General features: G+C 40.2%; 1 protein-coding gene across 1 annotated transcript; it reads right to left on the reverse strand.

Annotated features, from left to right (window-relative positions):
- Positions 1 to 15,813: 15,813 nt before the first annotated feature.
- On the reverse strand, positions 15,814 to 26,297 carry serhl (serine hydrolase like). The gene is made up of 12 exons (XM_069168014.1): positions 26,112 to 26,297; positions 24,753 to 24,896; positions 24,029 to 24,142; positions 22,379 to 22,420; positions 22,257 to 22,276; positions 22,096 to 22,170; positions 20,119 to 20,228; positions 19,957 to 20,036; positions 19,791 to 19,825; positions 19,622 to 19,698; positions 19,451 to 19,538; positions 15,814 to 18,447 (listed from the first exon to the last, which is right to left on the reverse strand). Exons 1-12 carry the CDS (start codon positions 26,167 to 26,169, stop codon positions 18,304 to 18,306), a joined length of 987 nt encoding a protein of 328 aa, XP_069024115.1. The 5' UTR covers positions 26,170 to 26,297; the 3' UTR covers positions 15,814 to 18,303.
- Positions 26,298 to 27,081: the final 784 nt, after the last annotated feature.

The following is a 27,081-nucleotide window of genomic DNA, read 5'->3' on the forward strand; positions in this document are numbered from 1 at the left end:
ATTGTGTATGTAAAATCTTAATCTGTATGTAAAATATACATGAACCATCAACAACAACAGGTTGAATGGCCTCTGTTAGTATTAAACTATTATTAAGATCTTATTATTAATTTATTAGCGTGAAAGCAGAATTTGTATACGTAGCTTGCTGAGGTGGAGCGAGTTTAAAAAAAACAACAAAAAAAAAACTTTAAACAGATAATTCGTTCCTCAAGTTTTGAACATCTGCAAAGTAACAAGTTACTATGTTTGTCAAATAAATGCAGTGGAGAAGGAAGTACGGTAAAGACAGATGACCCTTTGACACGTCACAGCAGGAAAAACACTGTTGTAACACCTACAGCACTTTATATTCAATGAGCTACGATTGAGCATTAGTTCAATGGGGTGTTTGGGGGTCAGGACCTTGCAAGAGTCCTAAAAATTAAAGACTTGTTAAATAGAAAAAACAAATGACGCCAATGTTTGTGCAACACAAAAACATTGGCGTTTATTTTTTTCTAATCTTTTAGTCTGTTTTCGATTGTAGACTTTTTTTTTTTTTTTTTTGTCTAAACTGACAACTGGGCCTGCATATCAAAACACACAACAACTGAACAAACTCTGATAACAACTGTGTGATTCAAAAGAAAGCTCCAGAAGAAGCTGCTAAATACTTTTAATCAACAGTAATTACACAGTACTTGAAAGTGTTGGAGTGATTTTGTATCAGCATTATTCTCTAAGCCGTTACAGGAAGAGGACTCCACCTGTGGCGAGGTACTCGCACTTAATCGAGTTGCTCACCCTTCGTCCCTCCCCTGCTTTCCTTTCTGCATGTTTTCGTTGAGTTTGTTTGCCTCCGGCGTGGACTATTCACTCTGACAGAGTCTGCTAACCAACGCTGTCACGACTCGCTTCAGCACGTCTGTTTCTCTACTGATAAGGAGCGGGTGTCTTCAAACCCTCTGCTATCGTCTTGGACCACCCCCTCGTCTGAGTTCCCGCCCCCGTAGATAGAAAACGATTTAACTCCTATCGTAAAAAAAAAAAAAAAGAGTCCCTTTCATCTATTCTTTGATGAGTTTGCTGACTTTCTTCTGTAAAGTCTTGCAAGTGGTTTGTTTATCATTGTACTCACCCACATACACTGAGCCGGGGTAGTACATGGTGACGTAATAGGGGTCCTCTGATTCCTCAGTGACAAATGCTCTGTCTGCAACAGGGTAATTCAGTCGGTTTGGTGGAAGGAAAGCTGTTGTTGTTGTTGTTGTTGTCATCCCCCGTGGTCCCTGGTATAGTCCGCGCTGTGGCTGGGACAGCAGGTCAAAGACCCCCTTTGAGCTGATGACAGACCTGTTTGTGTTGAATGGGCAGTGCGCCACAGACGGAGGCCAGCTTGCAACACATTTCTCTGAGGGATATTCTAGCAGTTTAGTTGGCACCCCACAGTGGTCAGGTGGTGCTGAAATATCCAGTCCTGTGTTACTGACATTCACCTCTCTGTGGCTTTTATTTTGACCGGGAGACTGTTCCTGATCTGAGCGATGTTTGTGTGATCGAAGGTCAGGATTTGAAAGGGGTCCACGATGTGAAGTGGTACACTCGACCGGAGCGAGACGGGAAGTCTCCTGGGTTTGAGGTGCCACCTGACATGTCTTAACTCGGTGTAATCTGTGTGCATACTGGGCAGCCTCCGTTTTCTGATCAATGTATCTTGACTGGCAGCTGTAATCCTTTGATGCGCAGTCCGCCTGATTTACTGCACTCTTTCCATCCATCTGGGAGGTTTGACTCTGGACCTTTGACGATAATCTGTACCTCTGAGGGCACTTGATGTGTTGAGACGCGCAAGTTTGCTGAAAGATTTGAGATGAGTTTCCTACAAATGTCTGCATGTCGTTTTCTTCCTGTGGTCTCCTGGGATGAGACAGAAATGTTTTTTCCGCTCTTGTTTCACTGTGCGAGTCAAATTGTCTTCTCCTCATCTCGATGTTTGGGGAGACGGCCGACTGACGTAAAGGACGCTCTGTGGAAAATGACATGTTGGGGGTCACCGGTGAAGCTGCTCTTTTCTCAGAGCACATCTGTTCATAAGGTGACTGGCTGGAGATCAAATTCAAAGTTTGAATGTAATTGCTCCGCTGAGGATAGTCTGAATATTTTCTTTGAGGGTTAAGGCTCGACTGAGCCGCCAGTCCATCAAACACCTCTCTGTGAACAATGTGAGCAGACTTAATCCCTCCACACTCTGAAACACATGTTTGTGCACCTGTCACTCCATGCTGTTTAAATTCCTGCTGCTGTTTGATATTTGGTTTAGGGATTTCAGCAATGTCTATATTCCCAGGCGGATTCTTTGGTTTTTCTTTTGTAATATTTTCATTTCTACTCATTCCAAGTTTTCTTTGTGATCCGTAGTGATCATGTGACACGGCTGGCGATCTGCAGGATTCAGAATACGTCTGATGCCGAAGATCTCTGCTTGTCAGGGGACGAAATCTTTTTAACTCAGGACGGGTGAAGTCCAGTAAAGCTTCCTGGTCAAGAATTTCATGCTTTGCCTCAATTGAAGGCTCAACTTTCGTGTTAGAGATCGGAATTGATCTCGCACGTCTTTCTTTGGCAACGGGAGAAGGTTGCTTCCCTCCTTCATCATCCGAGCTCATCCCCTGGCACAGGGACGTCGGAGATGGGCTCAGTCTGGGAGTTGGGACAGTCAGAGTTGGAGATACACTTGGCTTAGGCTCTGGATAGCGCAGTAATGGAGAGGGATCACTCAGCTGTGAGGCGGGGAGATGAAGACAATCACTTGGCTTTGGTTTGAGAGGGGGGAGAGTAGGAGAGGCATTTGGCTTCGGAGCAGGAAAAGAGAAGCTGCCGGGGTTTGCAGGGAGAGATTGAAAGCCGTATGTTTTGGGTTTGGTCCTCGGAAGGGTTGAAGCTCGTTCTCCATGGTTTCTCTGTGAAGGCTGACATGATTTACTCCACGAGGGCCGACTGGATGTGTTGGAGGCACAAACTGAATCAAATGATCTGGGAAAACAAAATGTGAACTGTAAAATCGATTTAGTACAATGATTACTAGATTACATGAAACTGAGCTAGAAAACAAGCTACACATCAATTTACCTGTCAGCTGCAGACAGTTTTGTGTTGTGTCTTTCAAGGACCAGCCCCTTCTCATTAAATGATGGGATTTGAATGGCTTTCTTCTTGATGACAGGAGAGGAGAGGGAGGTAGGAGGTGACAAACAGACTTTTGGATGCTCCTTTGTTTGTCTGCAGGAGGCAGAGACTTGAGGGATCAAAGCTGCCAGGCCGTCAAAAACACTCATTCTGTTTTACACAAATTTTGAAGAAGGAGATGAAAAGAAAATTAAACTGGCATGTAAGAAAATCAGATATGAATGCAAAACATTATCTGAGTAAACATTTTTCACATCTTATCAGTGTCACAATCGCTGGTGGAAGAAGTATTCAGATCCCTTACTTAAGAAAAAGTGGCACTAACATAGTGAAAAATACTCAAAGTCAACTGACAGATCTGCACTCACAATCATACTTTAGTTCATATCTGCAAACTGTACTTATCAAAAGTAAATAATATGCAGAAAAAGGTCCCAAGTTAACATTTTACTTCGGTAGCTGGTTGAGTTGGTGCACGTTATTTACTTTAAAAAAAAAAAACCTTTAGGTAGTTTCATTTGCAAAAAAAAAATAAAAAAAAAAATCATCATGTTTTATAAATGTTTTCAGAAATAAATGTTTTTATTCAAAGTAAACACTTAAAGCCTTAAAAACATGTAGTAGAGCAAGAGCTATGAAATGAAAATACTCAAGGGGCAAATGTAAAGTTGGCACAAATGTAAAAGCGCAGCACTTGAGATAAATGCACCAAATTACTTTTCAAACACTGCAGTCTGGCTGTGAATTCCACTACATAATAGCTTCATACAATAAAAAGACAAGTTTAAAGCTACGGCTGCAGAAAAAAAAAAAGCAACTACCTACCTGATGTTTGATGTGCTGTCTCTGCTGCTGCCACACTGGGTGAGTAAATAAGACAAAGAGTGCGAGACGCCGAGCAGAGCAGTAGGAAGTGGTGGGCACACAAGTGCCATTCTCTCCATTCCTGGACACTGAGAGTTCACTGTTTCACTCCCACTCTGGTGTCTCATTTAATTTGGTTCATGAGGTTCTGTGATGTCTGAATGCCTGTCTGACCCCACAGCACATCAGTAGGAAAAGTAGTACTCAGAAGTAAAAGTGTGTAGAAATAGCAAGTTATTGCAAGTTAGTCCTGCCTTTAAAATCGAGAACACAAAAGCATTATCAGCATAATGTACTTCAAGAATAGAGAGCATGTATTTGGCCCCTGATTATTAACATCTATTAACACTGTGTAGATTAATACTGATGCGTCTGTGTGAGCAGCAATTTACTCCTGCAGCTGGTTGAGTTGTGGCAAGTTTACTGTTACAAACATAAGTATAGGTGGTTCCCAACCTACGGTTCAGGCCCCTTCAACGGATCACAAGACAACACTTGTGTGGGATGATAATTGAGAGAGGCTGATTTTTATGCCTCTGCGCACGCAACAGCAGGAGGCAAAACAAAAATCCGTCTGAACGCGAGATGTCAAGAACGCCTTGACGGGATTTTCCTCCAAACTTGCCACAAACACTAACTTGGACTGCAGGATGAACTAATAGGAATTTGGTGGTTAGAGGTCAAAGGTCAAGGTCAAAGTGACCTCAAAACCACATTTGTGGCCATAACTTCAAAATGCATACACTAATTGCAACAAAACTTTCTTACAAATGTCTTACAGGATAACATGGTGACATTATAATATTCACAGTCAGTTTTATTGCCTAAGCATGTGAACACATCTTATCAGTCAGGACAGATGAGGATGTAAACTGCAACTTGACGGGTTAACGAAGGAAAACAACTGTGATGGGGTGGTGTTGTTGTTTTTTGCTTTTCGGTAAATATAAGATCCTTTTGCCTTTTTTGGTCTTTAAAAGCGATTGAACTAAAACCATCAGAGAAGTTCAATCTCTCTTTGACAAAACTGCTGACAGCTCATCTGAAACATGACGAGAGACCTCCCTTTGTAAGAGGTGTTGTGATATGTTCCACAAGTTTACGTCTCATTCCATGTAAAATCTTAACTGGACGTTAATTGCAAATTAAGCAATTCCTACTGTTGTGTAAATGTAGCACAGTAAAAAGTATCATAGAATCAAAATACATTCATTCATGTGCTTAAGTACAGCACATGAATAACCATACCGAGCTACTTTGCACCGCCGAGAGCACACACATCTTTATATTATAGCACACGAAGAGCCGATCCAAAGAAGTGAGGATTGAACAGTTTTATTTTTGTATGAACAAATGAAGCATATGATCATCAAAAGAGGGTCGTTACACACCCGCCGTTTCCTCACCATGCTGTCAAGTAAAAACGATGAAAACAGAAAATATACACTTTGAGCATTACCAAATATTTTCTAGTCTTGGTCCATCTAGGATAATCTTGGCATCTTGAATAAATCAGTAGCATTAATGCAGTACATATTATGTTTTTTTTTTTTTTTTAATAAAGTCACTACTACATCATTTTGGCACAGCGGCACTATCAATCCACATGCGTCTCAGCGGCTGCCATGCTGACATCACAGAGAGGATTACAGAAACCCTCCCCAGCTGGCAGCCAAGTCATTGCACTTATGTCATTCACTTCACTAATTCAATGCACAATATAAGTAAACTTGATGATTTATGCAAAGTGATTGTCCAATTACAAAACGTATGTAAAAGTTGGCACAAGTGTAAGATGATGTGAAATTTACAAACACATTTCTAAAGGGCAACATGTCCTCCGATCATCTCACAATCTCTTTCTGCAGCGCGTCTCCTCCTCCTTGTGCATTTGGCTTCACTTTTAAGAAATCTTTTAAAAACCTTTCTGCCTCACATTTCCCTAAACCCTGCAGGGAACATCTACAGAGATCAGAGAAAAGTTGGGATGATACAGGACAGTGTTTGTATAATCAGATGATTTCCCCCTCCATTTTCCTCATCCTCTCCTCTTCCTTTCTCGATCGTTGAGGTGTTGGCTCCCGTCCCACGCGTGTCCCGGCAGCACCCCTGTCCAGATGGCCTGCCGCCTCGCCCTCCCGATCATATCAGGGCATTGCTATCGTCATCTCTGCAGTTCACGCTGGCCACCAGTGGGTGATGCCGGACTGTTTTGTTGCTCCACTTGTGGGCATCCTGCAGCCCGGGCTCGAGGAAGTACAGGCACGCTCCAAAGCCTGCCAGCACCAAAACTGACACCAGCAGGTAGAGGGGGACGAACCAGTCCAAGAACAACCACGACATTACTGCAGTCAGAGCCGAGGGATGAGGCGGGTGGAGGAGGATGACAACGGATGAGAAGACAGGGAGGAAAGACACGAGGAAGGAAGAGAGGGGGAAGGAGGAGAGATTTGGGGAAGGGTGCGCGAGCCGTTAGTTATTTAAACCTTAACAAATATGCACGACTTGGCAGCATCTATGTCCCATTGTTTGCATCCATTCCAGCTCTGCTGCCCTCTGCTCATCATGAAAAAGACATTGCACAACCAGACTGTAGCAGAACTGGACTATCGCTACTACTATTCATGGTGATTAATCGGAACAGGTGCGTTCTAAAAATAGTGCTCAGGAGTAAATAAAGGCGCCGTGCTTACCTGTGGACGCTGCTCAATCAGTTGGTCTGTCGGTGTTTGACGGTGTGTGTGTGTGTGTGTGTGTGTGTGTGTGTGTGTGTTGAACTGCGAGTCCTAACAGTCATGAGACGATTTCCAGCGCTGCAGCTGCTGCTGTTGCACGAGAGAACGCAAGAATCACAGGTGCTCTCTGAGAGGCACGAGAGACAGAAACTGCATGCGGCTTCATCCTCCAGCTCCTGGCTCTGACGTTCAAAGGAGGGGTGGGGGTTGCTATGACAACACCCCTGCTGATGGCTGAGAGGACGGAGGGAGTGGGAGGGAAACTTATATAACTATAATCATTTTTTTTTGGGGGGGGGGGGGGGGGGTTGGGATGGAGGAGAAGGAGGAGGAGTGGGGGGGGGGGGGCAAGCCCTTCAGATGTCTCTGGATGCTTGCTGCCTTGCTGCCTTGCTGCCTTGCTGCTCGCTGCGTAAAATCAATTCCACTCCATTTAACACCAAGGCCATCACACAGTTTATGTGACATTGAGAGAGGGGGCCATTTTTTTGTGAGAGCGGCTCCTTTTCATGTCGGCTCTGACTGGCAGCAGCTGCAGTGTTTTATGGAGTCACTCCCCTCACACGCTGTTTCTAAGAAGAAAAAAAAAAAGAAAAAAAAAAACTGGGTACGGAGGGATGGCCTACATAATAAAAAGTTGTCAGAGGATGTCATCTCTTTTAATGCTTCAGTCTGCACAGGCACCAGATTCATGAAAAGCAGTTGAGTCGAACAGATCAGCGTCAAATAAAGAGATGTAATACCAGAAACAGAAATGATGAGCTGCGACTTCCTGACTGCATAAGTTACATAAGGAAATACAAGTTTTTGTTCACAACAGGGGATTTTATCCACTTCGGAGCTCTCATGCATAATCTGTCCTGAAAACTGAAGCTGACTGTTATAATACAACATATCACACTATGACAGACACAAAAATAAAATATAGTCTTCCTTTCATTAAATACAACTGCAATTTGTTTATATTTTAATATCACGCTCATTTGATTGGCTTATATGTTAGATTCTAGTTTGTTGATTTTGATTATTTATTTAAGTAGATTTATTTCAGTATTTATAAGTGAAGTGGTTTTAGAGTTTAAATAGGTGCAAATCAGGATGGAAACAAATTACTACCAGTTTTATGGTAATGACTGCTCTGAATGAACTGTCACCACAGTCTGCTGAGAGACGGAGAGCAAACATGATAGACTGAAAGATAGTAGAGTGCTGTAGTAAAGTTTAAAGTTCTGCTTGGCAGATCCTTTTTTCTGTCGATTAATTTCCGGTACAAATTCATTTAAACTGTACATTTTGCATAGTATTGTTTACTTTTTCTATATTTCAGTTACATTAGTTTTAACCCCACTACCCAATCAGTTTGTTGTTCAATCTGCACAATTGTTTATTCTTACATATATCTATATTCACTGTTGCTGTGTGTGATTACAATAAAGTCGAATCTAATAAAATCCAATTTTCTCTTTCTCTAATTTCTTTCCATCCGCATTTCTTTTTATTCACAGATTCGGACTAAATGTCCATTCTCCTCGAGTCAACACAGATTTGGTCCTGGTCTCTGACATCATTTCGGCCGTCATCATTTTGTCTTTCAGATCTACCATTGTGAAATAAAAAAAAAAAAAAAAAAGAAGCTTTTCTTAAATGACTTTAAATTTGTTACTACTGCTGACTGACTGATAGTTTTATTTCAAATGTTTGTCATTTCACTGTTTGTAGATCTGTTCTTATCAGCTCTTATTATTGAAATGAGATTAAACAGAGTAAAGGATTAATGCAATATGGTCCTAATATGTAAGTAAGAAGATTACGAGCAGCTTCTAAAAGAGATTACAGATGTTCACTTAACTGTATTTTACATCAGTTTGAAGGTGATCATGCTCATCGTCTCTGATAAAACCTCTCTGAGGATTAAGTGAGCAGGAACAGTTTCCTCTTTTATGAATACCATTTTAAGGGATTCTTGTAATATTTTACTGCAGGGGCTTTCCATCTTTTATCAAATTTTCAGTCGTTGTGTTGTGCTTCTTTCTCTATTTTCAAGCATTTATTTCTTTTATGAACATTTTTATAACCTTTTGTTCCGTAAAGCACTTTGTAGCCTTGTTTTAAACACTGCAGGACTACATTGTCCAACATATGATTGTTTTCTCTGCCGATTTAGTCCACACTTATTCCTACACTCGATTTTGCAGAGCTTTGCTGCCGTAAATAATAATGACATACTATTCAGATAAAAGCATTCATTCAGGTAATGCAACACAAAGGTCTCTAAACTGAAAATAAAACAACCAACTGTTTCAGTGCTTTAGTCAACTTAAACCCAAAGCTTCAGTTAAGTCAAGTCAATTTCATTTGTGTAGCACATTTCATACATATTATATTTCGGCCTGGTTGAGGATACAAATGTATGACATGAGACAAGAAGTGGCTGGTCGAACAAAAACGAGCTTCACTTACTGGTTGCAGCAAAAAAACAGGAAATAAAAACACAATGACTGAGGTTGTCTAAGGAAAAGTGAAATGTACAGCTGTGTATCATCAGCAAAGGAATGGTAGGATACACTGTGATCCTGTTTGATTGCACCAACAGAGAGCATGCACATGATGAACAGCAGAGGATCGAGAACGGACCTCTGTGGAAACCCACAGAGAAAGTTGGCTGATTTTTGACATTGTTGAAAGCAGCACTCAGTTTCTGACAAGAATAGAAAGTTGGTTTGCATTGCTGTTGATTTGAGAAATTGTCAGACCAGGAGCCTGGATTTTAACATTATCTTTACAAATGGACAAAAACTCTCATGAAAGCATCAACAAACTGCAGAATTGAGATAATCTGAGCAGAAGTAAGGAGGCATCAACTGTATCCAAGGCCTCAGAGATCGATAGGAACCCATCACAGTAGGATGTGCTGTAATGTTCAACGCAGACGGTGTGTAATTTACAGCCAGTGATGGGATAAGCCCTGAAGCCAGATTGAAAAGAGCCTCCCACAAAGACCAGAAAATGGATTCTGTAAATCGAACATTAGCCATTAACTTCAGGTGTTTCCGAGACAGAAAAAGAGACGAGGCTGCAGTCGTTCATGTCACTTATAGATTTTCACACCTGAAAAGGTGGGAAAAGGAAAAGAAGGGGAAAGTATGTCAGATTAAATATAAAAGTTAAGAGAGTTCAACACTCTTTGAACATAAAGCACATCTAAACAGTTGTAGCAATGTTGAAAGATAATTATTCTTATCTTAAAAACTCAGCACAATAATTAGTTTGAGAAATATGAGGCTTCAGCCAGCAGCTGGTTACCTTTGATGTACAAAAAGACTGGGGAAAAAAATCTAGCCAGGTTTAGTCCAAAACTTCTTTGGGCCACTTTTTCGACATAGAATAATATTTTTTATGGACAATTGTATTTTTTTTTTACATTGCCATAGCTGTCAAACTGAAAAAGAAAACTGGAACAATATTTCCATCAAGGAAGAAACGTAGTTGCTTTCCACCACATGTGGCTATTCTTTAGTCAAGAACTTTTTATTTTATTTTTTTTGTCAAATATTACAGTAAACTGAATATTTTGGTCCAAAAAAAGAAGATGCGAGCAGACCTCACCTTCAGCTCCGTGAAATCATTGTGGACCTTTGTCTTTATTTAGTTTTTATAGGCTACAGAATCAATTAATTAAAAAAATAAATGCGGGATTTACCGGTTTCAAAAATAAACCTATAAACCTTATAACCTAAAGCGATCTCGACACAGGATGCATCAGGATCTGTACAGCTCAACAAGCGACTAGAAATCCATTTAAGAAAAACAACACAAACAAATAAACAAACTAATTAATATACCTGCTTGCCCAGTGTTTGGGTTGGTTCAGGAAATAGTCAAGCAAAGCCTCCTGCTGCTCTGCAAAACAGATTTTAAACATCAGTGTGAGGGGAAAAAAAAAGATATCTCTTTCAACCTGCGGTTTTCTCATGAATTCTAAATTCCTCTCAACCTGTCATGATATTAGCCACAGTGACAACATACAAACATCAATGTCAGTGCTGAGCTCAAGATCTTACAGAACAGAAACAGCACAGACTCAAACGCTCCACTGCATTTTCAGACTCGGCTCCAAAGTGATGCACAATAATAAAAGGACACATACATGTGGTCTGCGAGGTGAATGCTCAGCCTGTGGCGTAAGGAATAAATGCGTTAACAGAGAGGAGGTGGCGGTGGTGGTGAATGTGGTGGATAGTTGGGAGAGGTGAGAAGGGACTTTTCAAATGAACTCGCAGGTCTCTGGAGAACACAAATCCTGCTGAGGAGAAACGCATTCAGGCTTTCAGCGGATGAGAGAAAGCAAAGTGATATTATTCCTCACCGACAGGAGAAGAGGAGATAAAAACGTACCTGCTTCAACTTGAATTAGACCTCACTCTGAAAGGATGTGCACAGGCTGCTCAGAGACAGGTTTGCAGCCAAGTGCCTGGAAAAGAAATAAAACACTTGGGCCAAGAGTCGTCTATACAGACAACTTGAAGTCTAAAAGTTATTTTAGAAAAGAATAGCACGACACCACTCGACTGCCTTTTTATGTGTAAAATCTTCTGTCTTTTTTCTTCAAACTTTTAAAGCTTCTCTTTCCCTGCCTCATTGCTTTTGGATATTTCTCACTGCAAGAAAAGAAACAAGATGAGAAAGGCAGGAATGGAAAGTATAGCAGAGGGGTTTGTTTGTTAAATATTTGAATATACAGAGGAAAATGAAGACCATTAATAGTCTTTACCTATCTGTCTAAATAATCATCTTCATCACTTTAATGAGGATTACTCCAGTTGCCCCCAAAAAATTGCAGATCCAGTTCCTCAATTTACAATAAACTAAAAATGAGCACCTCCATGGTTGCATATCTGCCAACCAGTTAAGTCCCAGTTTAGTCATATCACACATGGAATGAAGACTTTGAAGAGATTAAACTGAAAGTATTGTGTTTTTTAGGGGATATATAAGAACTGATTTGACTTGACTTTGTTCATCTTTTCTGTTCTGGTTTTGCTGTATATGTACACTGTCTTAGAGGATGAATTTCTTGAGAGAAACCAAACACAGAATTCCTTGTGCTTGTTCTGATTTTGATAGAACACAGTTTTAGCCATAGCAGTAGAAAATGCTTTAAATATGGATGTTATAACTTCTATAAGCTACAACTTCTAAAACACAGATGCTTCACACACATTTTCAACTGGACAAGCACAGAAGATCTATACAGTCAGCACAGTTTCAAAGTGGACACCAAAATGTAATGTCACCAATTCATTATGTGACCAAATTTGGAATCTGGTCCCAATCATCTCTTCCCTTCCTGAGTTATGGTGCTGGATTATGGCCAGAAAAGTATTTTATCTTTACGGACATTTGCGTGAAATGCTGTCTCGAGGAATTCTTGAGTCACAGCCACGAGCGTGTTTTGTGCGGTTAGGATGACCTCTGGCTTCTGGCCACCACATTCAAATCAGTTCATCACGGAGTCCAAGTGAACATTTGTGCCGCATCTGAAGGCGTTCACGAGAATGGGACGAATGGATGGAAAATCTGGAAATGTAATGCCTCCAGCTGCAGCTGACGCGGAGGCATACAAATATTCAACAATAATCTCGGCTGTAACTTCCACTGAGGAGACTAAGGCCATGTCTTCTGGATTTATATCTGGGAATTTGACAGATTTGCCAACAAGAAGAAAGTTTCCCTTTTACAGTGCAGGATTATAAATGCAGGGCATTTAATTGCCCAATTCTAAGACTTTAGATTCATTACATTAAATTTAAAGACCTGCACCCAACTAAATAAATCATCCACTATTGCCCCATTCAGACCTCGATACTTGAAAACACAATTTAGACTTTCAGTTTTGAAAAGCCTCACAAAATGTAGTGGAATAGTTAATATATAAAATATGATGTTTTTAAGGTTTTTCTTTTGGCATTTTGTCAAACTAATATATTAGTGTGTATAATATAGTGATGCATTAGGAGGAGTAAGTATTTCTGTATTAGAACGCAGTAATATGTACTTTTAAAATCCTACTGCCCTGCATTGAACCACACACACACACACCATCAAAGCTAGTTTAGTGTGTTTTGGAGACTCAGAGATTTAAGATGCCGGCAGTCTGCTGTTCAGAAGGTCATTCGGATTTTATCAGACTCTTCAAATGTGTTGAACTCCGAGCACAAAATAATGAATAAAGAGTCCCATTGTGTGAGCACAATAGAAATACATTTTTCAGGGAGCTAATGGGCCACAAAAAAAAAAAAATGAAGCTTCGGTCAAAGTTCAAAAGAGCTTTCTCCTCTCATTTTTCGTTCTATTTGGAATTCCTGCAATATTTTTCTTCTTCTGTTTTACCACGCTGTCAAAATGCCTTTCATTCACAATTGACCTCAACACACTAATGATGTTCCTGATGCTGCTCTGTAAATATCCCCTTCAGACCTACAGTTTGACTGTGTGACTCACGTCCTCTTCATCACTGCCTTGTGTCACTCCACCAAACCAGCATCTACGGCGGACATCAGGGGGATTCGACACATCTTCCATCTTCATCGTCTACACTCAATGAAGATGCATCACACCATGAGACCATCTCTGCTGTTTACCATAACAAATATTGTCACAATTTTAAATTTCTGCATTGAATTAATGTGTGTTTGGTTTGAAATCATGGAGAGGAACACATCTGTTTGCTTATAAATTATTAACATGATCTTTTTCTAAGTGCGATTGGGGACATAAGGTGGCCCCAAAAACTATTTATACAGTTAATATATCAGAAAGCTATATTATGTTATTTTATGAGACGTTAAATAAACTGGTACGTGAGGCATAGAAAAACAGCTAAACTCTAAACAAATATTTGGCAGCTCAAAGTTTTAGGATGAGACCTGATTGTCAAACGTGATGGAACATGTCCATCATTAATGTGATATCCGACACCTGTGGTGACTCTGTTGGAGCACCTGTGTGAACTTAATTAACTATTAATTACATTGGGGATGGGTTAGTGGGGAGCAAAGGGGCAAATGGCAGATGAAGTGAGCGCAGACAAAAAGTCATGAATTTGTACAAAGAAAGAGGAGCATCTGTTCATGAGATAAAAAAATAAATAAATTCCATCCTCTAGTTCATGTGTGAATCTTGTAAAAAGGTTCAAAAGAATGGAAAGCTAGTGGCTGAAAACTGAAGACTCACAGACCCAGAAAGACCAGCAGGATACTGGACTGTACAAGTGTAAGTAAAGTGAAAATGAAAACTAAGAAAAAAAAAAAAAAAAAAAAACTGTGATGAAACTGCAGCCAGAATCATTTCAGAGACAACTGATAATTACTAGATACAACTCAGCTCATAGACCAAAGGAAGATCAACACATTTGGGTGAAGAGGGAGAGTGATACAGCAGAAACCATTCATAAGCTCGAAGAATAAGACAGCTACGACTAAATTTGCACAAAGACAGCAGCTTCCAGAGATGTGATATTTTCAGAGGCCCACGTGGATCTGCTGGTAGAAAGCTCGTGTGGAGAAAGTCGAGAGGAGAATCCAACCAGACTTCACTAAGAGTACAGTGAAGCATGGAGGTCAGAGTCTGTTTGTCTTCAAGTGGTGAACTTGTTTTCACTTAAGGAATCAATTAAGGAATGCATCGGTCACAGCAGGACGATGATAGAAACCATACCAGCCACCTGGTGAGAGAGTAATTTACCCAAGAGAAAATCAAAGCCCTGACCTAAATCCTATAGAGCACCTACAGGAAGCTGTGGGGGAAATGAATTAAAATAACAAACTAAACATCTGGGTTGTGATCATTAAGCCACAAGAGGGTGTCAAAAATGTCCTTTGTGGCATGTCTGTTTTTATGCAGCAATAAATTAGAAACATCGTTATCCTTTGGAGGGCAATAAAAGCAACACCGCCTTTGACCTTCACAGGTGCTTTGAATATGAAAGTCATTAAAAGTACAAGAATCAACACCATTTCAGGATCCGGTGCAACACAGACCACATGACGACACCACCTATGAAAACACAGCAAAAATATCTGTAGTGTTAAAAACTGGAAAGAGATGCCCAATGAGACACTGTCACTCACCACTTCCGTCAATGTCTCCACCTGTAAATAATTTTTTTTTAAAAAGTCACTTAATTTGCATTCTAAATTAATTTGCAATACAAGCAAATCACATGTCACAGTTCAGGATAAACTCTGTTCTACTCACCCATATCAAAGATGGAGAATAGCTGCAGAGTGGTGGGAGTTCATTTCACAGATCTTCAACCAGGCAGGTTCATCGTCCCATCAAAGAACACAGAGATCTTTTTTATTTGCCATGTCCCGCCGTGGTTTTGATCACAGAGATAAATAGGAACAGTCCTGCAGAGGTCGGACCTCATGTTAAAACGTGCACTGTCGTTTGGCTAATAAACATCGTTATCAGTCTGTTATCCAAAGGCAACAGGACTTGTCCTCGTTTCCAGCAGACGTTTCAGCTTTTAGCTGAAAGGCTTATTCAGTTCTGAGCAGTGAAAATAGATTGATACCATCTCATTTGCATCTGCAGCTTGACTGCACGTTGGTGCGTAATTTTGCTTGTTCAGTAAACCTGCTCTTCACTCACTGAAGATCACTCAGTATACCAGAAATGAATTGTAATTAATAAGAGCTAAATTTCATTGTGGCTTAAGAGCAGTGAAAACATCCTGCACAATTTCCAAATGCCTGCATTTATATTTTCAAATAATTTGCTTGTATCGGTTCAGCAGTCCCAAAATATTACATTAAAAAAGTCATAATAAATGTGAGAAAGGTGAGTTTTACATGTAATTTAAACAAAATCACTCAAATAATTCACACTTACCTTGTTAAAAGTTTGACTGTAACCACACAACGATGAACACTGAGGAAAAAGGCTGACTCAAGGTTCCTGTATAGTTCTTCCTCTACTCAAGGTTATTTTTTTTGTTATTTTGCATATTTTATTTCACATATGATGTCAGCACTTATCTATAGTCCTTTAATAGCTTTTATTAAATTGAAAGAAAAGTTACAAAAGTGAAAATGAATTTGTTTGAATTTTATGATTTCATTAAGACTAAACATTTTGTACAACAGTCAATAAAGTGGCACACCATGAGCACTACTTTTAAGATGAATGGATGATAATATTACCGCTCTGCTTTTCTCAGTTAATCGTCAAAATTAAGTTAATGAAATTTCAAGTTTAAAAAAATTGCGTTTTCATTCATGTTAAAATAAAGAAGTAATTAAATAAAAGTCCTTGATTCAAATGGGATAAAAAAAAATAGGAAAATGGCCCAATCTCGGGATTCCATGTTAGCGCACTTGAGTCCAGATTCATCCTTTTCTTCTCAAGTCACACCCTCCCCCGCGCTGCTCACTAACTTTTGAAAATGAACATGTGGACGCACAATTCAGAGAAACTGTGAAACTGCTAAAATATTAACGGCAGGCAGCAGACGTCTGGGCTGAACACACTGAATCTCAATCAATCCTCAAAGGTAGCAGCTACGAGGCGATACATCCCACACTGTCTGTAGATCTGTCTGTCATTCATGATGGACAACCTTGAGATCCGGCACGTTCAAAGAACTGTACATGGATGTGTTTCTCCCTTTTCGTCTTTCTTTTATTCAGTTGCCAGTTATTTTGTGAATGCCATTAAAACCCAACTGTGTGAAGAGGACTCAGTCCTTGTATTGTTCTATAAGCTCGCTTCACAAACATTCAATCAGAGGATCCATCAATGCGGTTTTGGTGACCTTTACATGAGGCACCATCAACAGGTCTGTTTGTTCGTTCAGTACTTTACTCTTTACATGTCACCCTAAGATCGGATTTGTGATTCAACACTGAATGCTGCTCATTCTTGACCTTAAATCTAACTGGATGTAAATGTGCACGGACTCCTGGCTTTTACCCCGTCAGTGTCCTGAGTGGTTTTGCACTGTTGTCATGTTGTCTATTTATTCCAGTGTCTTGACCACGAGTTACAAAGAAAGTAAGACTGAGGATCTCTCCCCTGGTAGGAGCGCCTGTCAATATGTTTTTATTCCTTGATCGAAGTAAGAAACTTTGATCAAGGAATAAAACTCTACTTCAAACTGTCTCCATCCCTGAGACAAACAAAGACAGTCACAAAAAGACAAGACGTTGCATCATTTTGTTCGAACATGCTAAAACGGCATAAAGCCAACTATTATACAGAGATGGCTGTCGTGAGTAAAGAGCTTTAGTTTTCTAATATTCAAGTTAATATTGAAGCCATGAGAATTTTCAGAAGTTCCTGTTCAAACACATGCAGTACTGCGCGGTGTTAAACACTGTAAATACACAGAACAGATGACTAATAGACTTGGCGCCGATTCACTGAACCGAGCTGGTTGTGAATGAATCATGTTCACTCGATCAGACAGCAAAAAAGTGTAAAACTTTTGATGCTCTGTTTTTCTCTTCTCACCCGACAATCCTCCAGTTCAAGACTTTACGCACCATCTGAAGTTGCAGAAAAGTTGCTTGGTGTAAAACAATTCTGATCCTGCTCACAGTCCTACATTCACCGAAATCAACAGCATTAGCATCTATCACCATACTTTAAATAATTCAGCGGTCCACCACGAGTGACATGAGGGACAATCAAAAGGTTCAGATCCTGCTTCTGTTGTGCGCAAACTGATCATAGCACTGCGACGACCATGGAGCACACAGAAGCTATAACTTTAGTGAATAAGTACTCCAGGCTGTGTAGCTTGATCGACATGAGCGCCTGAGTCACACAAGTTTTTGTGAGCAGTGGTACTTGTGCATTTGTGATTTCACCATGAAGAGAGCGCATACATTTTGTGTCAAATGTTTTGGGGAACAGAAAGAAGTGGAATCTGGTGATTTCTCATGTTGGAAAACCAAAGTGCCGTCCTGCCACAGTTCAGGTCGCTCGCACCGAACATTTTTACTCGGAACGTCACTGGAGAACTCGGGTGTTGAATTCAACAAACACTAATAAAGACCTCGCCCATTTCATTGCTTCATTCTCATAGATTTTCTGAAGCATTTAAAAAGGGACTCTGATGCAGAACTTCCAAGTTTGAAACAAACTTTGATGTGTGCTTTTCTGCACAACTCTATTGAAATTAAAAGCACACAGGTACCACTGCTTCCAAAACATGTGTTTTCAGGTGCTGGTGTTGATCTCGCGACTAAGCTTAAAATACTTATTACCCTCAAAGGCTGTAGCTTTCCGCTGCTCTATGCATGTCACTTGGTGCACTCCATTCACGAGCAACAGGAGAAGTCTTGGAAGGGTTTGATGGCCTCTCGCACAGCATCCCGCTGATGCTAAGGCAGCTGACTGGCTGAATTTACAGCACCAAAGTGAACTTAAACAGTACAGTTAACTCTCACAAAAAAAAAAAAACACAAAAACATTCAGCGCAGTGGTGTGATATGACTCGAGGAGTAAGTGATGTTTTGAGTGTTTTTTTCTATAATTTAGCAGTCTGGTCATCTGTTAGTGTGGCTGAGGGTGAGAGCACTTTGGCCTGCAGGAAGTCCGACACGAGCGGAGCGACGACGTCAGGGTTATTCAGGTGGACGTGATGGTCGCCTGGGATGCTCACCACAGTTTGCTGAAAGACAGTGAGACGAGTGCAATTAAAGAAAAATGTTAACCTGCAACAACTGACTTTTTGGCTACTTAGAGGCAGCGGAAACACAATCTGGGGAACGTCGAATGGAAAGCCTCATATTTACACATCCTGCAGATTTTGTGACGTTGTTGTTCATCTGCAACGTTTTTTGGTTTCCCTAAGGAGTGAAATGCCTACATCCACTCTCCTATACGTCCGTTTTGATCTCTACCAACTGCTGACAGTGGGAAATACCTGCCTGTTTAGCTGCTGAATGCTCCACACGGCGAAGCTCTAACTATGTCAGGCTGCTGTTTGGTGCTGAGCAGCAACGTTTTGGGAGGTTTTGTTGCTGAAAACTGGAACCTGCTGCAGGTGACACTCTGAAAGACTACAGCTATGAGAGAGTAAAACCAGAACAGTAAAGTTGCAGGCTGGACAGATAATAAGTGGAAATTTGCTGTAAAGCTTTGTGAAGCCGTCGGGAGCTGCAGATTCGGCTGACAATCCTCTGTGGGCTCATCGCTGTTGAGCGCCTCCTTTCACTGTGAAATTGAGTTCACAATGTCATTTGACATTTTATTTTTTTATGATAGAAATACTGATTACAGCTGTTAAAAATCAGGAAGTGTTTTGACATGCCAAGGCTCTTTTTTGCTGCACAGTCAAAGTCTGAATCTTCCTCTCGCCAGCAGCCTTGGAACGAGAGTCCGCTCACTGCAGACGTTTAGTTGATGCACATCCTCTGCTGTCTCTCATCAGCAGCACTTGACCAAGTTCCAGTATGTAGGTCAGTCAAGACGTTCACAGCTAAAAAAAAAAAAAACACAATTCTGCTGCCTCTTGGATGTTGGGCTCATACTATACTGCTAGTGTTGCATCCGTGCAGCTGTCTGTCTGTCTGTCTGTTAAGCACAATTACACACAGGCTTAAGGGCTCAAAATAAACACCAAGATGCAAGCGTACTTGTTTTACTCAAGCAGGTGGGAAAAGTGCACTCACATTTTTGTCTCTGTAGCCTTGAAGAAGTGCTGATGTAAATTTCTTTTGATCTGGTTCAGCAAATACTTTTTGAAAGCCGGCATCTGCTCTGTAAAGACAAAGATCGCTTGGATTTTTAGCCTGGTACATAATGCATGTAATATGAAAATATGAGGCGGGGGAATATCTTACAGAACGACCAGAAGAGAGCATTGTATCTTTGACTGGAAACCCAGACTCTGCTCCAAACTGATGCGGGCAACATTTTTCTGAAAACGTAAAACAAAACTTACTGTTCATATACTTCATGAGCTGCACATGACACCTCAGAGAGAAAGAGCGAAGCTCAACGGTAACCTACCAGATTAATCCGAACGTCTCTGGAGAACATCACTCCTGCAAGAGAAAAACACTTTGAATAATCTCTTGCCTCTTAATGCTGGAAGTACAGAGAGTGAACTCATCTCTTTCTAAGGGAGCAGATTTAACAAAACTTAAAAGCAGAGAAAAGGATGATAAGTATGAACCTCCTTCGACTTGAACTAGACCTCGCTCCAGGAGGATTTTCGCAGACTGTTCAGATATAGCTGGATTTGAAGCCAACAACCTGCAGATTGCACAAACGAAGTTCCTGGATGAGTGGATGTTCAGCACTCTTTTCAAGTAGTGTAAATAGGAAAGTGTAATACCTCTCTAATGCCTTCTCATAAGTATAAACTCTCCCCTTCTTCTCCTCAGTCTTTTTTTCATACTGAAGCAAGTCATCCAGCCCCTGCCTGATCACTGTGGTCATTTGTTTCTGCAAGAAAACACATAAATTACCAAGAGAGCAAGTAAATAACACTGACATGAGTGGGCGGTACAGTGCTGCTCTGTGTGAAATACAATGGAGAAGCATAATGCGGGAACATAATGTGAATCCTTAGCAGTAACCTAAAGGACAAAACTACACGGACTCAATTAGATTAATATCTAAAAGCTTTTTGTTTTTCATGCGATGTCTTTCAAAATGTCAAACAACCAACATATTGTTTTATTTTCTCACAATCTAGAAATCATCCAACACTGACATGAAGTCTTTTAGTGTAAATCAAACTAATTAATTGGAGGCCACAGGAGAGGTGTTGTTCTCTCTCAGGAATCTGCATTAACACAGTGTAAAAAAATAAACCTTTCAAATATTCAAACTGCATGCAGCTCCTCTTGTGCAGCTGTGTGCTCAGTAGACAATTCCCCTGAGATTACGTTGCTGAACCGCAGCAGTTTTGTTGCAGATTAGAAAGAAGCCATCACATTAAACTTCATGGAAAAACAATATTAATATCCACCCCTCCAGGTCATCTTTTCTTTTGTGAAGAGATCCCCCCCACAGTGCTGTAAATTATAGCCAAATGTTAAAGCTGACAGGTTTTTTGCTGTTTACTGTTAAATGTGCAATAAGGAGCTCATTGTTGTCCTGATGGTGACTTCTACAGTAGAAAACTGGAGAAACATTAACATAACGGCGGGCCAGATGTAACAATAAATTCAAAACACGTGGGAGACCTTGTGAAATAGTTTGGACACCACTGGAGTAAATCATATACTGTATATAGCTGTATATAAAGTGGGTCTGAAAAATGAGGCCAATGTGGAGGTATTTTAAATGGCTATACCACAGAGGGCCACAAGGGGTTTGCTCCAAAAAGACTCTGGCTCCATAGACTCCCATTCACTTTGTCTCATGAAATACAAAGTCAATACATTTTTTTCAAAGGGTCAATTTGGAGTCATTCGCTAAAGTCCTTCCTTCCTATTAGTTTTCTGGCAGTCCATCTGTAAATAATCACGTCATTAATTAAATGTTAGGTCTCAAAAAGGGGTATTTTTTTTGGGGGGGGGGGTCTGTTTGATTGACAGGCCCATGGTGTTGTGAGGTTTCAGCTATAGGTAGGCAGGCGTAGTGTCCTCCGGTTCCCAATCAGATCGACTGCTCGCTCTTCCCTAGCTTGTCCAAATATATGGTCAATTCTGTCTCTAAAATAACAAGATGGTGAAAGCCAAAATCTGAACTGGAATTCACAAACCAATGGGTCACTGTTGGTTTACTGCTTGGCGTAAACAGATTTAAAAATATCTTCTGCTTCATTTTCATTGCAGAAAGGAAGCAGCACAGCTGCAGGTATTTTTATTCACCCATAACTAAACAAAAAGACTGCAGTGGTGTAGTGTCTGCAGGTTATGCAGTGTGAAGTGAGCATCCCACTCTTTCTTCTGAATGTACTAACCTCCAATTTTATTTAATCTCATTTACCTCTTTCATCTTTCAGAGAGTTTGAGGAATGTGTTTTAGTACACTGCTCTAATACAGCAAATTTTGGGTCACAGATTTGTGCTTGACATTTATATAATCACGGTTACCAATGAAGACATTTAGTAAAAAAGCACTTTTGTGCTTTCGGTTTAAAATTTTTGCTTTTATGTTCCAATTCAAATTATTTAATTATAATTTTTTTCATTCGTTTTTCTTAATGTTAACATTACATTGTGGTGGGCGTTGCAGGTTTTAATGTTTAGCAGATGACTGAGAATGTGTGAGTGTGGCTGCTGTATCACTGTATAATGTTTCCAATAACACGACATGTGGACAAAAAAAACAACAACAACAAAAAAAACCCACAAAGTACCGGGTCTGTAGGTAAAAATCCGTAGGAGTCCAGCAGTACAACGGCATCCACCATCTCAGGATACAGAGCACTGAACTGTGGAAAACACCGTATGGGTGATGAGAACGCACAGTGCAACACAACACTGTTATATATTCATGTGAAGATAAAAAGTCACTAACCATTCCAGCAATGTTACCACCTGAAAAAAAAAAGAAAAAAGAAAAAGAAATGAAGAGGACAAATACATAAAACATACGGCAAACATTTTAAAGCCCTAATTGGTTTCTGTAGCTGCACTCACCCATGCTGTGGCCGATGATGGAGAATCTGCTCCACTGCAGAGCTGTAGGAGTGATTTCACACATCATCAACCAGGTTCAGCATCTCATCAGAGAACACTCAGACTGGTTTTACTTCAAAGAAAACATCACTGCTATGATTCAGAGAATATGGTTCAAATTAATATTTATAATTTAAAATCAACATATTCCTTCACAGTTTTTTTTTTTTCAATATAAATGTCAATATAGAGTATAAAGTTGTTAAAATTACTGGAACCTTCAGCAGCATCTCAGGTTCTTCCTCCCAGTATGGAGTTTAATTGGCTGAAAGCTCTACAAAAAGCGAGTAAGTGGATTTTGAGTAAAGATTTGTTTCCTATCGACTGTCCCTGAAAGATCACAGTATGAAACTTTAATCTGAACGCTTTTGTATTCATACATTTTGCGTTCCCTTTGATGCACAGAGAAGGCCGAGTTTCATGATACTATTTAATGCATTATTCTGCAGACCACCGCTGGTCGTCAGTGTGAGCGGGTTCACCTTTAGCTGTGGCTGAAGTCGGTCTCACCGCAGCTCGACTGATAACTAAAGGAGCTGCTGATTGACACCAGCTGTAGCTCTGATTGTAAATGCAGGAGGACACCTTCAGCTGAGGCTGTGTGATTGTGGCTGGAGCCATGGACAGCTTTGGTTGTTGTTATTGTGGCTGTGACTCATTCATTTATAATAGGTGTAAAATTAACTACACTTGACAAAAATTAAAAAAAAATTAAAAAAATGTTTTTTACTTTTGCTTCCATTTTTCATGACCACGGATTTTAACACGTGTGAAATGTTTAAAAAAAAAAAAAAAAAAAAAAAGTGTGTGTGTATGAACACAATATTTTTTCTTCGACTCATGAAAAATTGGAATGAAAATAAAAATGCTGTGTTTATATATTTGTTGGGTGTACATGCATGTTACTTGAGGAAGACTTTCAGGTGTCAGATTTGAACAAATCCTGCTGATACAGCAAAGGGACTTTAGTCATTAGATAATAACAAGCTTCCTGCTATCATGACTGTTCTACATTCAAACTGGGAGAACTTGGTCCTGAGGATTACGTTTGCCTTTCCAGGCTGCTGGATTTGTATGATCACAAGAACATGCTGGAATCCATCTCAGAACCACAGTGGCTTAGACCAATCGGCGTCCTCGGAGAACCTGATAAGCTGAATATAGCATTTGTTACATCTGGAGCAGCGCAGTGGAGAGGTTATAGTACAGCTACCATACACGCATCAATAAGATCAAAGTCTGTACGTTAAATATATTCACAGCTGCGACTTCAACCAGCACAGCAGCTGAAGCAACTTTACTCGGTTGTGTTTTGACAGCAATAAAGAAATCCTGTGAAGTGTCACATCATCTCTCCAAATGTTTCTCTCAATTTATTGGACCAACACAATAATTGCTCCAATGGATCAGGAGGAATGCTAGTGAATGTATGATTAAAATTTGTTCATAAGTCAATATACGTCTCCACTGAAAGTCGATGACCAATGATATTGAATTATTAGCCACACACTACATATCCCTGGAAAGATGTGACCTGCTGCCTGGACAAACGCTGATGTTTGATTTGAATTAGTGGCCAAACGTGTCCTGCAACTTCCTGAACTCACACACCGTCAACGACTCTGCGGATATCCATCAGGTACGAAGGGAAGGTGTACAAAACTCCAGGAGCACGATGTGATGAGCAGCCGTGACCTGGCAGGTCCACCGCTACATATCGGCACTCTGAGGAAGACGACAGAGAGGAGGATTGATTCCCGTTAAACATTTCTTTATCCAAAAAAATTATGTATATTTGACTGCAAATCACTCTCTGGGACAAATTTAAGAGTTTGGTTCAGCTGATGGGACAGTCTGTGAGTGCATATCAGAGGCCCCTGAAGATATCCCTTAACAACTAACAACTGCAAAATATAAGTTAAGGACATATATAGTAAAATCATTATCACAGAACATGCATGTGGGCCCGAACAGACTTCAAAGTCCTCTCTTTATGGATGGGAGGCAGCTTGTCTAACACCTGAGCTGCAGCGCCTGCAAGCACAAGCTGCACCGCCCAATCAAACACTTTCAAAGAGGCAAAGTCAAATGAACCGAACGCTGCACGTCTGAGTGAGCGGAACAGTTTGTAAAAGCTTGTTTAAACAACATTTGCCCAAAATAATTAAGTTGTGGCTCTTAAATTTCTACACCGGCAGTGATATCAGGACCAGCTGAACATGAAGGTGTATAAACTGCATGAGAAACTGTGTTGGAAAAAAATGACAAAGTGAGTTAAAAGTGGGGCGGTGCTTCATTTTTAATGAGTTCTCCGATTTACTACAACAACAATTACCTTTGGGTAGAAGTGGAAGGAGGTTGTTGAATGTGCCACAGTTGTCAGCCCAGCCGTGCAGGCACAGCACAGGATGCCCGTGATCAGGACCCCAGATTTGGCCTTTGATTGCCCCCCATGGGACGGGCACAGTGAGCTCTGAAACTGGACACAAAAAAACACCCTGGTTCAGAAACACAGTCCACTCGACTGGTGGCAGTATTAGTTTCTGTGCCTGATGTAACCTGCAACCAGAACAGTTTTCTGAACAGTATTTGCTGGGAAATGGTGTTTGTTTTTGACTAATTAATTTTATGCATTGCTAAAACAATTAGCTCATTAATTGATTTACAGAACTTAATAGCAATTGACCACCATTGTTTTTGTTAAAAGTTAATTAACAGGCAATATTTGAAACCCCAGTGTTTACACATGTACTAACAATGTTCTGAAGGTATTGCAGGTGCTTTGCCAAGTTCAGCTGCCCACTGAGAACATCGTGCACCTCTGACAAATGATTGCTGGAGATCTTTGAAACTTTGGGACGTTGTGTCTCAGTGAACTCTGAGCATTTGTTAATTACTTATGGGATGCATGTGGGACGCAATACTCGGCTGCAACAATCAGTTCTGCTGAATAAAGCACGCTCCTTAACTCTCAGTAAAGACACTTCAAATCAAATCTTGAATAAGTCAAATGGTAATTCAATCTGACACCCCATATTTATTTGTCCGTCTTTAAAACCCTCATTTCAGTATCTCAAATTCCATGTTATGCTTAAAATCACATCAACAAAGATATTATATAGTAAAAATATTAATAACATGGTAAAAAAAAATATATTGAGATGATTGAAGGAAACCGTTTAAACTTTAGACCAGTCCTATTAAAGGAAATACCACTACTACTTTTGAGTCTAACGAAACATTAATGACTGTAAATGTTCAAAAACGGTTGACTTCAGATCATTTTTCATCATTGACGACGCTGACGAAGAAGTTTACATCGTTTTTAAAACAAATGGCACACTACTGAATCCAAATCCTTACGATGTCTGGTAGTTTATCTTTTAGCTGCAAAGTCCTGCGAGGTGCAAGCAACTCTGGATGGACCCTTTAACCATCTGGAAAATTAAACATATACAGATTTATTTTTATTTTTTTAAAGTACGTGCAACCTTTTCGTAGTTTTACTTTGCAAACACGGTTGCAACTTTGTTGAAGTAATTTGGGCTTTAAACGACTTTTTTAAATGACAGTTACATTTCCACAGCAACATTTCTAATTCAACTTTAACGTAAATAAACACGATACATTTTCCTTTTTTGACCTGTGAAACAGTTGCAGTGGTTCCGTGGAGGAACAAACACAAACATATTACCTGCATGCTTCATTGTGCTGGATGTCAGGTATCTGGCGCCTTTCAATGCTTGCATCATCTCGGACAACAACTCTGCTGAACAGCGGATTTAACCAAAACGTAAAACAAAAATACAATAATACGATAATAAAAACAAAACAAAAAACGACTGAACACCAAACTACTTTTCCAACCTTTTCAACGGTCACTTCCGCTTTTCGTGTGTTTTTTTTAAGCCACGTGATGTGTGGATTGGCTAGAGTGACATGTGCAGTTCAGTCTGGACCAATCACCGTTGAGAAGAGGAGGGGCTTACCTTTCACCCAATGTCACCCGGGAGAGGTCCTGCTGGCTTCTACAGCCAAAACCAGTGACCACATTACTCCCCCTCTCATCAACACAGGCATTTTAACAAGTGGAGGAAACATATAAATTATTATAAAACATTGTAAATAGAGTGTGAACAAGTGACTAATGTATCTGAACAGAAAAAGAAAAAGACAGGACGTGTAGACATCATGGATGTCATTTTCAGCCCCGGAGAGGAGGTCCATTTTTACATACAGTCTATAGTTTTGTTTCTACTTTGCCAAGAGTTTCAGCCATGGTTGTGTTTACTGTTTAAATTTTCATAACACGAGGTTAAAATACTTCTTTCTCTCTGAGGGCAAACTGGCTGCTGCAGTGACTCACTCACCTGTTCAGGAGTGTGCGATTCTGTGCTAGGCTATGTTTACAACAATACAATATATGTATTCCATATTATATTTCTTATATGCAATCTCGTATTAATCAACTATTAATCCTCAGGCTATGCAACAGGCTGTTTCTGCTGAGGTCAGCGATCCTGTTGGGGTCAGCATGCTGATGCGCATAATAACAAGGCCACAGGCCGTTACCGGGCGGTAACGGTTGATGGCATGACCACTAGTTTGATCTTTTGTCTTTCTTAACTCTTCCAAGTCATAAAACAGGAATAAGTTACTGACCT

This window comes from Embiotoca jacksoni, unplaced genomic scaffold (genome assembly GCF_022577435.1).
Source record: "Embiotoca jacksoni isolate LCO1_2020_lvr unplaced genomic scaffold, fEmbJac1.0.p SCAF_4, whole genome shotgun sequence".
In the NCBI taxonomy this organism is placed as follows: Eukaryota; Metazoa; Chordata; class Actinopteri; family Embiotocidae; genus Embiotoca; species Embiotoca jacksoni.